Raw genomic sequence first — 12,882 nt, 5'->3', positions numbered from 1 at the left:
GGACAATTACTACTGATGTGCAGACCTTCTTTTCCTTTGCTGTTTTTTTCTGGTAATTATGAAGTTATATGCTACACGTTTTTCATCCATTAAACCGAACTCTCTTTCCAATGAGGCACCAAGTAAATATTAATGTCTCTTCACAAAGGATCGAATAAGCGCGTCATAAGTTAAAAGTGTGAGTTTTTAAACCGATAATGGATTTTAAAGGCACTTACAGCAGTATTCAAGAAGTGGGACAACCCTAACTTCCTGCAAATATCCACACCCATTATTTACAAATCATAGGCTATCTGGCTCTATAATTTTTACTTACTTAAACAAAAGCGAAACACATTTTTAAAAATAAAGTAAAAATTGGGGAGGGGGGGCGATTTAGGCCTCCAATGCAAACAGCTGATGACGGACCAGCTGTGCAGCTGCAGTTAACATGGTGCTCACAGTGAAAAGCCCACCAGTGTTCTCTTGCATAATTACACTGCCACTAATTGGTAGTTTGGCCACAGATGCATTGAGCCGACTGGAGATTTTTAAAGAGCCTGCTGCACCTACACGCTGTGGGCAACCTACGTGCAGAAAGCGCTACGTAATCTTTGTGTGTGTGTGTGTGTGTGTGTGTGTGTGTGTGTGAGTAAGTGAGTGAGTGAGGGAGTGAGCGTGTTACAGACAGGCAGTGGAGCATCTCTGCTCTCTCGTAAGCATCGCGGGGTTTAATCGCTCCTTCTCCCTCGTCTGCAGGAGGCGCCTGTCGAACCCGTCTGTCTGTCTATCCTCGTCCCTCCGTCGGTCTGTTTTAGCCGTTTTCTTTAGACAAGTTGAAGTTTGGAGACAATAACTCGTCCTTTTGTTTTACACCCCTCTTCTCCTGCTCTTTGGGTGAAGCTTCACTGTCATCCCGGAAGATTCAGCACCTTCTCTCTCTCCTCAGAGGAAGTTGAAGCAAACAGGTGCGTGAACCCACAGCTCGTGCATCCATCGCCCTTAAAATGTGTTTAAATCGTCCATTTGATGCTGTTAACATCTGCACAGTTATTTATTTATTTATGCATTTTTATCACACACTCCAACACAATCGATCCGTTCTCTATTCCGGTTATTTCAATTTATAGTAAAATCCATTCATCCATTCATGGATGCTTAACAAAGGCTGTGACCAGCAGTTCCTACAGGTGGGATTTCCAGCAGCCTCAGAGCACAGCTGCCTGTATGGGCTGAACCCCACATTTGCACAAATATTTCAGCCGACGATATTGGCTTGGCAAACCTGTCGGAGGGAAAAGAAGAAGGGCGGTGGCATCGTGTGTGTGTGTGTTTCTTTCTTTTTCACATCGGGCGTTTCATTTCATCCCAGTGTGCTTTCTCACTGTTCCTGTTTTCAGCACCCTCACAGCTGTGTGTGCGTAAAATAAATAAATAAATAAATACATCGGGAGCCAATCGAGCAGCCATGGACGCGTTAATGAAGGGTTTCTCTAAAGCCAAGGACGGGGTCGTGGCAGCGGCCGAGAAAACCAAGCAGGGAGTGACCGGAGCGGCTGAGATGACGAAAGACGGGGTCATGTATGTCGGTGAGTTCTGGGTTTTAATTTCATTGGTGACAGTGATGCCAGAAAAAAGGGACGGGACCTTTCCAATGCTACTAATTCACTGATATTAGTATAATTACTTCCACTATAGGCTGATTACTAAATTAAACAGGGGACTTGTGGGTTATATTTCTAATTGACCTCCACCTGTATGTTGTTACAGGTACTAAAACAAAGGATGGAGTCACAACAGGTAACAGCATACATTATTTCATTGCTTCTCTGCATGACTTTACCCGTTTTCTGAATTCAGTCTGACTTTTGGTTTGACTCAAGCTGTCAGAAAAGGTAATCTATCCAAATCCACAGGTGGTCAGTAAGAGAGCTGTACTGTAACTCTGTAGGTTGGGGTTATATTTCACTGTTTTACTCAACACAAACCATCTAATCCCCCACGGGCCATGCCTTGCCATTTCTCATACATGAAATACAGAGAAGCAGAAGGAGGCCGTCTGCTGTAGGCATTCAGGGAAATGGCTGTGCTTTTGTGGGCAGGTGGGATTATGAGAGGAAAACACAACAGTGTGATGTCTTATTTATTGTGAATGTGGACAAAGGATCTTTGCTTCCAGTGGGACTAAGCGATGCACATTAAATGATCTGATAATCTGCTTTCAGGTGGTCCACACAGACCAATCTAATGCCCTATGAGTACCCACGACTCGACTAATTATCCCATGTAGCACTGCTGCATCCCTGTAAGCCACATTTTGGCTCACTGCCAATTAAGACAAAGCAAACATCACCTCAGAGTTGACTACACAGCAACCTGAACAGTTCTTAAGATAAGATAAGATAAGATAAGATAAGATGGCCTTTATTAGTCCCACAGGTGGGAAATTTGTTTTGTTACAGCAAAAGTGCAAAGTTATGTAGCAGAAATTAGAAAACACTGGAATGCAATAAAATAAAATAAAATAAAATAAAATACCATATACAATAGAATAAAATAGAATAGAATAATATATACAATAGAATAAAATAGAAATACAAATACTATATACTTACTTACTTAACTGTTCTGCAAAGTCACCGAAAGCCTTAAATTCATTCAAATTAGCATTACAAATTCCTCATGTTTAAATTGTGGACCAACATTGGGGTTTTGATTTCCAGTGTTGCTGTAGGGAATACTTAAGCAAGACATCAAACAGACAGCAGAAGGTTTGGTGCTTGGTGGCCCACACCTCAGTTTTTAATGACATTTTCAATCTTAATTTCACAAAGAGATCTCACTAAAAATACTCTGCAAGACACATACAGGAACGCTTTGCATTAATTCAACTTCGCTTTGCATTATAATTCAACCTTAAATGTAAAACCAGTTGAGCTGGCATGTTACACAACAGTGCTTTGCTCAAATAGTTGAAGACTAGATGCGGCATACAGAAAGGTTTTGAATGGAAAAGCCTGCAGGCGGCTCCCAAAGTTGGTCTATTAACCAAATTATATGTCAAGTGATGATCCTGTTTTAAATAACACCGCAGGCAAAGCAAGTACGTTTATTTACACCACTGTTTCCAAAGAAAATGGGGGGTGGGGGGTTGTGCACACCATTTTCTGTCCTGTTTATCATTGGCAACAGTTCGCTGGGACATGCTGTTGCCACTAAAGAGATGTAATTGCGGTAGTTTTGGAAGTAAAAAGTGTTCCCATTCTTCCCATCCAGACTTTGTTTTTGTTTGTTTTTTTTACTAGGGTGGCAGTGTGTTCTGGGATTATCTTGCAGAAATAAGCAAGACACTTCCGAAAAAAAAAACATGTCGTCCAGATGTGCAAGTTAGATGTGCTATGTAGACTCCACCTGAGTCTATATCAAACAAGCTCACACCCAGAGAAGGCAGTGGTGGCCTTTCAGCTGATTTACATGACAAATACACCTGGCAGACAAACAGTGCAAACATTTTGGTGTAGGTCCTATCAGGAAAACGGCACCGCCACTCAAGTTACTCCCACCATTGTGGAAGTTCGAGAACAGTATCCTATAGCGAGAACTGTGTCATGTTTGTTCCCTGTTCTACATGCAATTTCTCACAGGTATCGTTGTGGCTCTATAGAGATACATCCTCTGTTCTCCTCCTTTCATCCCTGCAGTTGCAGGTAAAACTGTGTCTGGAGTTTCTCAAGTGGGTGAAGCAGTGGTTACTGGAGTTACTGCCGTGGCCCAGAAAACTGTGGAGGGCGCGGGCACCATCGCCGCTGCCACCGGATTGGTCAAGAAGGACCCGGCCAAACAAGTAAGAAAGAAGACTGTGTTTTTCCTATATCAGTATAAGAACTGATATTACAATATATAAAACATGTATATACGCGTTAGCACCCTCTTGTGTGGGTGCTAACGCGTTAATGTTAACACGTTGACGCCGTGCAGCCTCACACATGGGGCGATCTGCGTTAACTCGCTAACAGAGATTTGCTGCATTAATGCGGGTATGGCGTTAACGTCATTTTAACGAGATTAACGCTGACAGCACTAACATATGTATATATATGTATATATATAAAGGTGTGGTTTACAAAGTTTTAGATGTTGCAGTCTCTGAAGATGATGCGCCTTCTCATTACAGTTAAATAACTCCAGTATCGATTAACCAAAGCTAAGAGGTAGCATAAACACAAACCTTGATTAAATGACAAAATTAAACCATCACCTGGCAGATTGTACTATGCAAATGGAGGATATGACCTCATTGTTTCATGCTATAATGAAGGCCTCAAAGCCAAAATGTTAGCATGTATGTTAGTGTGGCTAAATAAATTAGTGTAACTAATCGCTGAGACAGACTGGCGACCTGTCCAGGATGTACCCTGTCCTATTTAAGCTGGGATAGGCTCCTCCCACGACCCTGAATCAAATAAGTGGAAGATAATGGATGGATGGATGGATGGGTGGGGGGATGGATGGATGGATGAGATTCATCAGCTGTCAAAATTTTGTGTTTGTGCTACTTATTACTTTTACGTATTCAGGGTTGGAGTTTTAGATGTTACAAATACAACATGATAAATAACTTTTGAAGAGACCCTTGAATGGTTAATTTTATAGCTCTAGACAAATTCCAAGGGACTCTGAAGTTTTCCAGAATTTTCTTTTCCTCACCAAGAAATTTCTGATCATTTTGCAATTTTCAGTTACTCATAACACATCCATGTGTCTTAATATTTACTTCAGACCGAACATTAAGGATGCTTACGCTTCCCCACGGCCAAATCAGTATACCCTGTATGCACGCAGTTAAAACACACCGCAGGAAATGTCATTTGGAGCCCAGCACATCCCTCCATTTCATGTTGTGGCCGCAAGCTACAACCCATTACTGTGCCAAATGGCCTCCTGACCTTGAGTCATTTGTCATCAATTCTCATATTTCTTCTCTGAAATGGAAGGTGTTACATACTGTTAGTTTTCCTGTGTTTTTCATCAGTCAGTCTGGCCTTCGTTTGTCACAGTAGGAGGAAAAGGCGAAGGCGGTTTACCGTAGCAAACCATTTACTGCTGAGACACAAGTCAAATATAAAGTATGACTCTTCTTTTGCCCTTTCAGTGGGTTCTATGATTGTGTATTTTGCCACTATCTTTTTATACATCTATCTCTTTGCGTTTAGACTGAGATTTTGAGAGCAACTTTTGTATCGGTAGGGCCACCAGTTCAGACCTTTTTTTCTTAAATTACAAGTAGCCTTTTGATTTCACTAAAAGCACATTGGAACAAAATCTTATAGTTGTGCTAATATCGCAATCTTACACCTGCATAGAAAAAATTAACTATTCACCCATGATACATTGCTGTAGCATGTAGTTTGTTCACAGGGAAGAGGAAGGCTTAATTGAAAACATAAGGACACAAGATAGCTACACCATAAATCATGCCCTGTTTTACTGCATATTATACTTTAAATTGACCCATACTGTAGCACCCTCAAGGATTGACGTACGCACGATGTAGTTATAGAACAGGGTTTATTCTGGTCTTGGCAACCCGTGAGAACTGCTCACGGACAAACAATAAGACAAAAACATCACATCAAAATGCGCTCTTGTACTTAGTGTCAATCAATCAAAAATCCTTAATTACAGAAAATAAAACATTTAAAACACACAAACCTCGTGAGCTGACATCCAGGAGGTGCTAAATAGTCCTTTATGACCTTATCCTCCATCTTCTTTCTCAATTATTTCCACTCTTTAAACGATATTTTCTCCATGTGTGGAGCTAACTGTGAGCTGCAGCATGCAGACACCATGTGCTAGCAAAAGAAAAAAGTGGCTGGGTGGAGACCCAAACAGCAAAGCTGTACCCTACACAGTTCACCACCAGAGGCCAAAATCCAGACATACAGCTTAACAAACATCAAATGCAACAAACATCAAATGCAAAAGACCGTTACACATACTTTAAAAATAAACACCATGACGAATTAAAAATGGCTTGAAAATAAGGTTTGAGACAATTATGTGATTAGGAAAGTGTTAGCTGAGGTCAAAGATCCAGAGAGAAGTGGATGCATTTTCTCACAGGCTTCTAGACAGTCAGACTTCTTTGTGCAACCAGACAAGTCGCCCCCTGCTGGCCGTGAGAAAGAATTCAGGTTTGAGTCACTTCAGAAATGATTTCACTTTTAAGCGTCAGCATTAGTGTGTCTAAGTTCTTCATATACATTGATAGGACAAAGATAATACAGCAGCACACCAGAAATAAAGTAAAGATGGTCAGAAATGTGAAGCTAACTGCTCTTTTTAATTACTTTTAGTTATTCCTAAAAAAAAGTAAATACTTAATATTTGTCAACGCTGCTAGATCTTGATGTGTTTTTACGAGAATCCCTGAACAGAAACAGCAAAATTAAATGTGTCTATCACCTTTAATTGCAACTTTAGATCTTCACTTTTGCACTTCTGCTTCACACCAGCTCACATTAACGTCGAAACTCTTTAGCAGCCGAAAAAGAGAAACTTCATCATAAGCAGCAGAAAAGGAAAGAGAAAAAGCTGTCACCACTGTTCTTCTTTTGTTGTCAACACACAGCAGTTACACTCTCCTGAACTTACACTGTTATATATCTGGATTAATAAGGTGTTAAATTGTGCTTTTCTGACGGCAGCGTTAAATTTGCCTGCAATAATTATCCCCCTCTCTCATAACGCTGCTGCGAGTAGCAGGAAATAACAAGCCGGCCAAATATTTCCCAGGGCAACGCAGAGACTTTGTCGAACGTTTGTTGTGATGCTCTTTCTTCCCTTAATTAGTTATGAAACACGGGGGAATCCATAACAGCAATTTAACAACAGCATGCACACACATGCACACATTTCTTTAACTAAGCCTTAATTGGCCGTAATTAGCAAATAAGTACCCAGTGGAAAGATAAGATACCAAAGAAATCATTGAGCGATTTCTCCTGCCGGTGGCAACAACTGAAAGGGTAGAAAGAGTTTTTTGGCAGCTTTTTTACTGCTTTCATCTTTTGTTGCTGGCAAAAAAAAAAAAACCTAGAGCATCTGATTTTTTTTATGAAAAGACAGAATTGGCCAGCAACATCCTGTCTGAACCTTTCATCTTCCACAGAAGTTGTTTTATTGAAGCAGTGAGATAAATATTCAGTCTAAAGGAAGAATCGTGCATATACATTTCTGCACACTGTAACTACACACACACACATTCAACCATGCTTCCATTCTCTATATATCTGTACAATAACTTTTCTTTTTCAGTGTCAGGTGAACTCACCTGTCAGGCATAACTTTCCAAATGTAGACTTCTGTACTTCTGTTATACCTTCTTCAACTCGACCTTAGATTTATAGTGCACATGTACATTTTTGCCCCCTTTATTGTAACTTTATTGTGAGATTAATAAAGTATCTATCTATCTATCTATCTATCTATCTATCTATCTATCTATCTATCTATCTATCTATCTATCTATCTATCTATCTATCTATTTATCTATACAGACCCACACAGACCCACACAGACCCAGGGACTTTTCCCGGTGAGAAACTAAAAAAGAAGAGAGCATCAGATTGTCCTCATTTAAGCATCATTTCCAGTCGGCTCAGCCATTAAACTTCATTAATATTGATTTTATTTAAAAATTGATGCCAGGTTGAGAGAGTCCATCAGCGATTCCCTCCTGTGGCTGATACATACACACAGACACACACAGATCCACAAACAGAGGATGGTGGGATGCTGAGTTTTGATTAATCTCCTCATCTGGTTGTTCCGCCAATTCATCATCTGCTGGTGAGTCATATCATGACAAGAAAGAAGTGATGAGGATAGTGGGAGAAGAAAATGAGGCGAGGGGTGGGCGGTGTAGTAGAAAACGTGGCATAGGGCAGAGGGGAAAATAGTCTCAATAAACGCATCTTGTTGATGAAATCTTTTCAGCCGCGTGCGATAAAAGCTGCCGCTCCATTTCACGTTGAGCAGTTTTTGCTTGAAGATTGCTCTGAAACAATACAACGTGGTCCCAGGAGAGCTATCGCTTTAGTAGATTCACACAATATTGCTTTGCTGAGATATATGAAGCAAATTTCTGTGTAAAACTTTTGCCCAAAGTTGAGTCTGATCGCAGCAAACAGACAAGGTAGAATTCACTGTTACAGTGAATGTCTCCGGCTCCATAAGGGGAACAGATGGAGGCTTGATGGGTGGTGTTAAATGCAACAGCAGGAGGACAGGGTGCAGTAACTGGAGCACCTCACATCTCCGTACGTGTCAGTGCACTGTGACCACTCCCCATTAAGGAAGGTCAGTTCAATGGCACAGTGCAATCAAGGGAAAATAGGAGACATCACCCACCCCTCGCCCAGTCTTCATTAGCGTTTCACGCCTCGTCCTTGTCCCGCTTTTAGCAATCACACTGACCGCCGCTCGTAATGAAAGTTGTGAAATGAGCACGAGCGTCTTTTAATTCATCCGCGAACAAAGCTGGAGCACAGTGAACTGTGCACGTTGTTTACATTCAGTCTTTTGTTTTATACTTTTCAAAGTTTAAGCTCAGTCACACACAGATGAATTAGAAGACCGCCCCTTCAGATCAACTCATCGGTCCTCTAAAGATTTTAAATGACAATAACCACAATTATAGGAGCTTCATTTTCATGGTCCGTGTCATGGTCCAAATTTAGTCCGTGTCACAGGCACAGCAGCTTTAAAAACTCAATGTTAAGTGCTGGAAGAAGAAAAATGTTTTGCTGACCCACCACTTCATCCTGACCTCCTCCTCAGTGGATTTTGTGACTCATTAACAAAATCAACAGGTTTCCTGTTGTTTTTGTGAGAGGCAGAACACGTAGGGGCTGATGCTCCACCCCAAATATTTTTTATTTTAAATATTCAGATAGATGACTGTAGAAAACTGTACAGAAAGGAAGAGAAATGTCCTCACACATCCTTTTAAATTACTTTCGCCAATCTTTCAGTCATGTAATATTCCTTCTGCAGACACAAAAGCAGGCTCAAGGTATCACTCAGAGGTATTGTAGTCCCACGGCATATGTGGGTGACAAATGTGGAGGACACAGCGATACAGCCGGTGTAGTTACAATGAATGTAATGACTGTAATTTGTTTTGGACAAAGGTGTCAAAGAAATGTAATTAAATTGTGTCAGGTCTTAAAAATGGCTCCAAGCAAAGTTTGTGAAGGAAATAGTGCAATCGTTCCCATTATTGTATCCTTATTCCAAGGTTTTTCCTGTGTCTAACAATTTGAATAACTGGAAATGGGAATATCAGTATATGTAAATGTGAAGCTCTGGTCTTTAGGCTTCGGTTTGGCTTGTGCTTGTTCACACTACAAGCAACAAAGTTAAAAAATGGACAGCCTCACTAGCTACACCTTTTCTATGTCACATGTCATCCTGGGGCCTGTGTGTATGTATGAACATTGTGATCGGGCAGGGCTGAAAAATCCTTGGATTTGTTGTGCGTCACACAAGCATCAGGTGTCAGTTTGGTTCCATGGAGCAGGACTCATAACCTTTGGCTTCTCACCTGTAGACTTATTCTGAACCACACACAGGACAAAAGATGGCTGTAACGCCATGACGTCATGCAGTGGTTTTGGATGTGTAGCTTAGTCTGTGAGTCTACACAAGGAGCCTTTCTTTTCCCTAGCAATAATCCCATGCTGTGCATGTTTGCTCAAAGTGGCCACCATTCTGAGTGCCGGTCTCTAATACCACGGCAGTAATTTTTTTTTATTGTCATTTCTTTGAAATGACAGTTGGATGCAGTTAGTAGCACATCTACAGCTCAGGATATTTCACCGTGTTTTTTATTCTTTCACTTTTCCTGCTGTTTTCTAGTTTAAAATACAGCCGCATTTTAAAGATCGAGCACAAATAAAAATAAAATGTTTCTCTTTGGTCTTTCTCCAGAGTGACGATGCCTCAGCGGTACAGGATGTGGCAGAGTCACCAGTTGATACCGACCCTGCTGATGTCACAGAGGTAAGGCTCACCTGCCTCCACCGACCGTGTTAGCTGCAAATCACACTTGATTGGATAAAGTCTTGCAGGTTAACCTCGCCTAAGTTTTATTAGAGGTATCACGGTATAAAACTATTACTTCGTTTTAACACATATTTAGCAAATGGATAGTTAGCTCAGGGACACGGGAACTCACTGTGTCTTTGGCATACCCAAGACAATAATCTTTAAATTACATCAACATTTCTGTTAAACAAATGAAAGGTTCATATATTATTTGGCATTTGCTGGCAACTTGCTTAAAGGTTACATCCTGCTTAGGGCAAAGATAGACTGTGAGCACCTTCAGACAGCCACCAGAGTTCATAAATAAACCATTCAATGGGTGGTGTAACATTATCTCCGTTACTTTGCACAGTTTCTGTGATGTAATGTCATTAAGCTGCACAGAGATGCGTCTTTCAAGGTGAAAACGATCGCACCGCAGGAGGTCATCTGCATCCCAGATGATAAATCCAGACCTCTATTGTTTTTGGCCTGTTTCAGGAGGACTCTGACGAATAACCTGCTGGGGAGCGTCGCGGTCGAGGATAAATGATCGAAACATTCCATGTTGCTCTGCCAAGTCCCGTCGTGCCTCGTTTTGGTCCTTTATGGAGTCTGTGCTCAGCGTCGGTGCGCGTGCGTGTGTGTGTGTGTGTGTGTGTGTGTGTTTCCGTCTGTGCCGCCCCGTACGTCTGTACAATATCCGTGTAAATGTTGTGAAGATCGAAAGATGTCGCGTGAACGTGTTGGTGTGCGTCGGTGTGTGCCTTTTAAACGCCAGTCTCGAAGGAGACCTCAGGTGTGTGTCCTCTGTGACCAGCTGTCATTTACAGTGACTCCCTCCCACTGAGAAAGCCAGCTGATCACTGCGTGTCTATGCGTGTGCGCGTGTGTGTCTATATATTTGTCAACTGTGTGGCTATGTCAGTAACTCAAACATGGAAATATACTGCAGTCTACAAACACCTAAGTGTCTCTATATAAATGAACACTTTACAGTGATCTGCATAATAATATTCTCTATTTTTGTCTGTATACTGTCACTGTTTTTTGCGGTGGACTATAAAGTGCTGAGCTATTTGTGCTTTTCATATTTTTTAAGTTGTCACTGATATAACAGATATACTATATCATATTGGATGGACTTTTGAAAACCGAGAGCATGTAAGGTACTGATATTCATTTAATGGGAATTAAATGTTGAATAAAATGTGTAAAAGTGTGAGGCCCATGATGTTTTTAGAATTGTGCTTCATTGCTCAAATAAAATTCGAAAGGAAAGAAAAAGCTATTGTCTAAAATAAAAGAGTGTAGAAAGAAACAAAAAGGCAAATCACCTTTAGTCAGTAGTTGAGGAATAATTAGGGCAAAGCTATTTAAAAGTGACAGATGCATCTTTAAAATGAATGCAGGAGATAATGGGCAGCCACTGTAATTTGGCAAGCACCAGTGTAATATGTTCAAATCATATCTGTGTGCCAGCTAAGATCTGGGCTGCGGTGTTCTGCACCAACAGGATGCGGTGAAGTCAGCTCTGACTCGTGCCAACACACAGCGCAGTAGTCACGACAGGAAAAAATAAAATCCGTAGCAGGGAGTGTGATCTGATTTGAAAGATTCAAGTTGATCTATATAGATCTATATCTATATGTGTGTAGACTAGTTTTAAGTAAGCTGGCTGACCTATAACAATAAAAACGTGTCGAGAGCATTTTTTAAATTGTGGTGAGCAATGTTATATGAATAACAGTGTATGTTAAAACAATACAAGCTGGATGTCAAAGCATCTTCACTTTCTCACTGAAAGTGGGACAAAAAGCAGCCAGTCCCCCTGATGACAGCCACTTCATTAGGGACAGTTCATTAGGTTCAGCTGCTCATTAACACTAATATCTAATCAGCCAATTACGTGGCAGCAACTCAGTGCATTTATGCATGTAGACATGGCTGAGAGGACCTGCTCAAGTTCAAACTGAGCTTCAGAATAGGGACGAAAGGTGATTTAAGTGACTTTGAACACAGCGTGGTAATTGGTGGCAGATGGGCTGGTTCGAGTATTTCAAAAGCTGCTGATTTTCAAACAACCGTCTCGAGGATTTTCAGAGAATGACCCAAAAAAGAGAAAGTTCTGTGGATGTTTACGTCAGAGGTCAGAGGAAAATGACCAGACTGCTTCGAGCTGATAGGAAAGCAACAAAAACTCAAATAACCACTGGTTACTGTACAGCCAAGATATGCAGAAGATCATCTCTGAAGGCAAAACACATCAAACCTTCGAGCAGATGGGATACAGCAGGAAGACCACACTGTTGCAATTCTCTCAACTAAGAAAAGGAAACTGAAGCTGGAATTCACACAGGTTCACTAAAACTGAACAACAGAAGATGTGAAAAACATTGTCGAGTCTGATGAGTCTTGATTTCAACTGCAGCATTCTGATGGTAGGGTCAGAATTTGATGTAGACAACATGAAAGCCTGGATCCATCCTGCCTTGTATAAATATAAATAACTCAAAGTGGCTGGTGAGTCTCTGAGTTCTGAAACCATCCTGGGGTGGACACCATGTTCTTATCAATTACTGATTTCCGCTTTAAGAGATTTCGGTATCTTCTAAGGATTTTGGTAATCGAAGATAATCTAGGATTAGATGTTGAAATGCAGTTTAAACAGAACAACCACGTTGGCCTTGAAAATGTGCTGTAGCCAGCCATCCAGCTGCAGGCTTTAGAGAGTGTGAGGAGAGAAAAAAAAGAGACAGACGTGCACTCACAAAGGCATGTCCTTGCAATCAACACTTCCAGCATTTTGTT

At 41.0% G+C, this 12,882-nt stretch overlaps 1 protein-coding gene across 1 annotated transcript; it reads left to right on the top strand.

The window, feature by feature from the left end:
* Positions 1-640: 640 nt before the first annotated feature.
* On the top strand, positions 641-11,305 carry LOC100691213 (alpha-synuclein). The gene is made up of 6 exons (XM_003454957.5): positions 641-947; positions 1,380-1,568; positions 1,750-1,779; positions 3,681-3,823; positions 9,976-10,047; positions 10,573-11,305. The coding sequence occupies exons 2-6, from the start codon at positions 1,448-1,450 to the stop codon at positions 10,588-10,590; spliced, it is 384 nt and encodes a 127-aa protein (XP_003455005.1). The 5' UTR covers positions 641-947; positions 1,380-1,447; the 3' UTR covers positions 10,591-11,305.
* Positions 11,306-12,882: the final 1,577 nt, after the last annotated feature.

This window comes from Oreochromis niloticus, linkage group LG7 (assembly GCF_001858045.2).
Source record: "Oreochromis niloticus isolate F11D_XX linkage group LG7, O_niloticus_UMD_NMBU, whole genome shotgun sequence".
Taxonomy (NCBI): Eukaryota; Metazoa; Chordata; class Actinopteri; order Cichliformes; family Cichlidae; genus Oreochromis; species Oreochromis niloticus.
Note: the sequence above shows the minus strand (reverse complement) of the source record. Positions and strands in the feature narration are given on the sequence as shown.

Excerpts from the sequence above, each read along its gene's own strand:
- LOC100691213 (XM_003454957.5), top strand. The coding sequence starts at position 1,448 with ATGGACGCGTTAATGAAGGGTTTCTCTAAAGCCAAGGACGGGGTCGTG. Across the intron at positions 1,569-1,749 it reads AGACGGGGTCATGTATGTCG|GTACTAAAACAAAGGATGGA; the intron begins GTGAGTTCTGGG and ends ATGTTGTTACAG. Across the intron at positions 1,780-3,680 it reads AAAGGATGGAGTCACAACAG|TTGCAGGTAAAACTGTGTCT; the intron begins GTAACAGCATAC and ends TCATCCCTGCAG.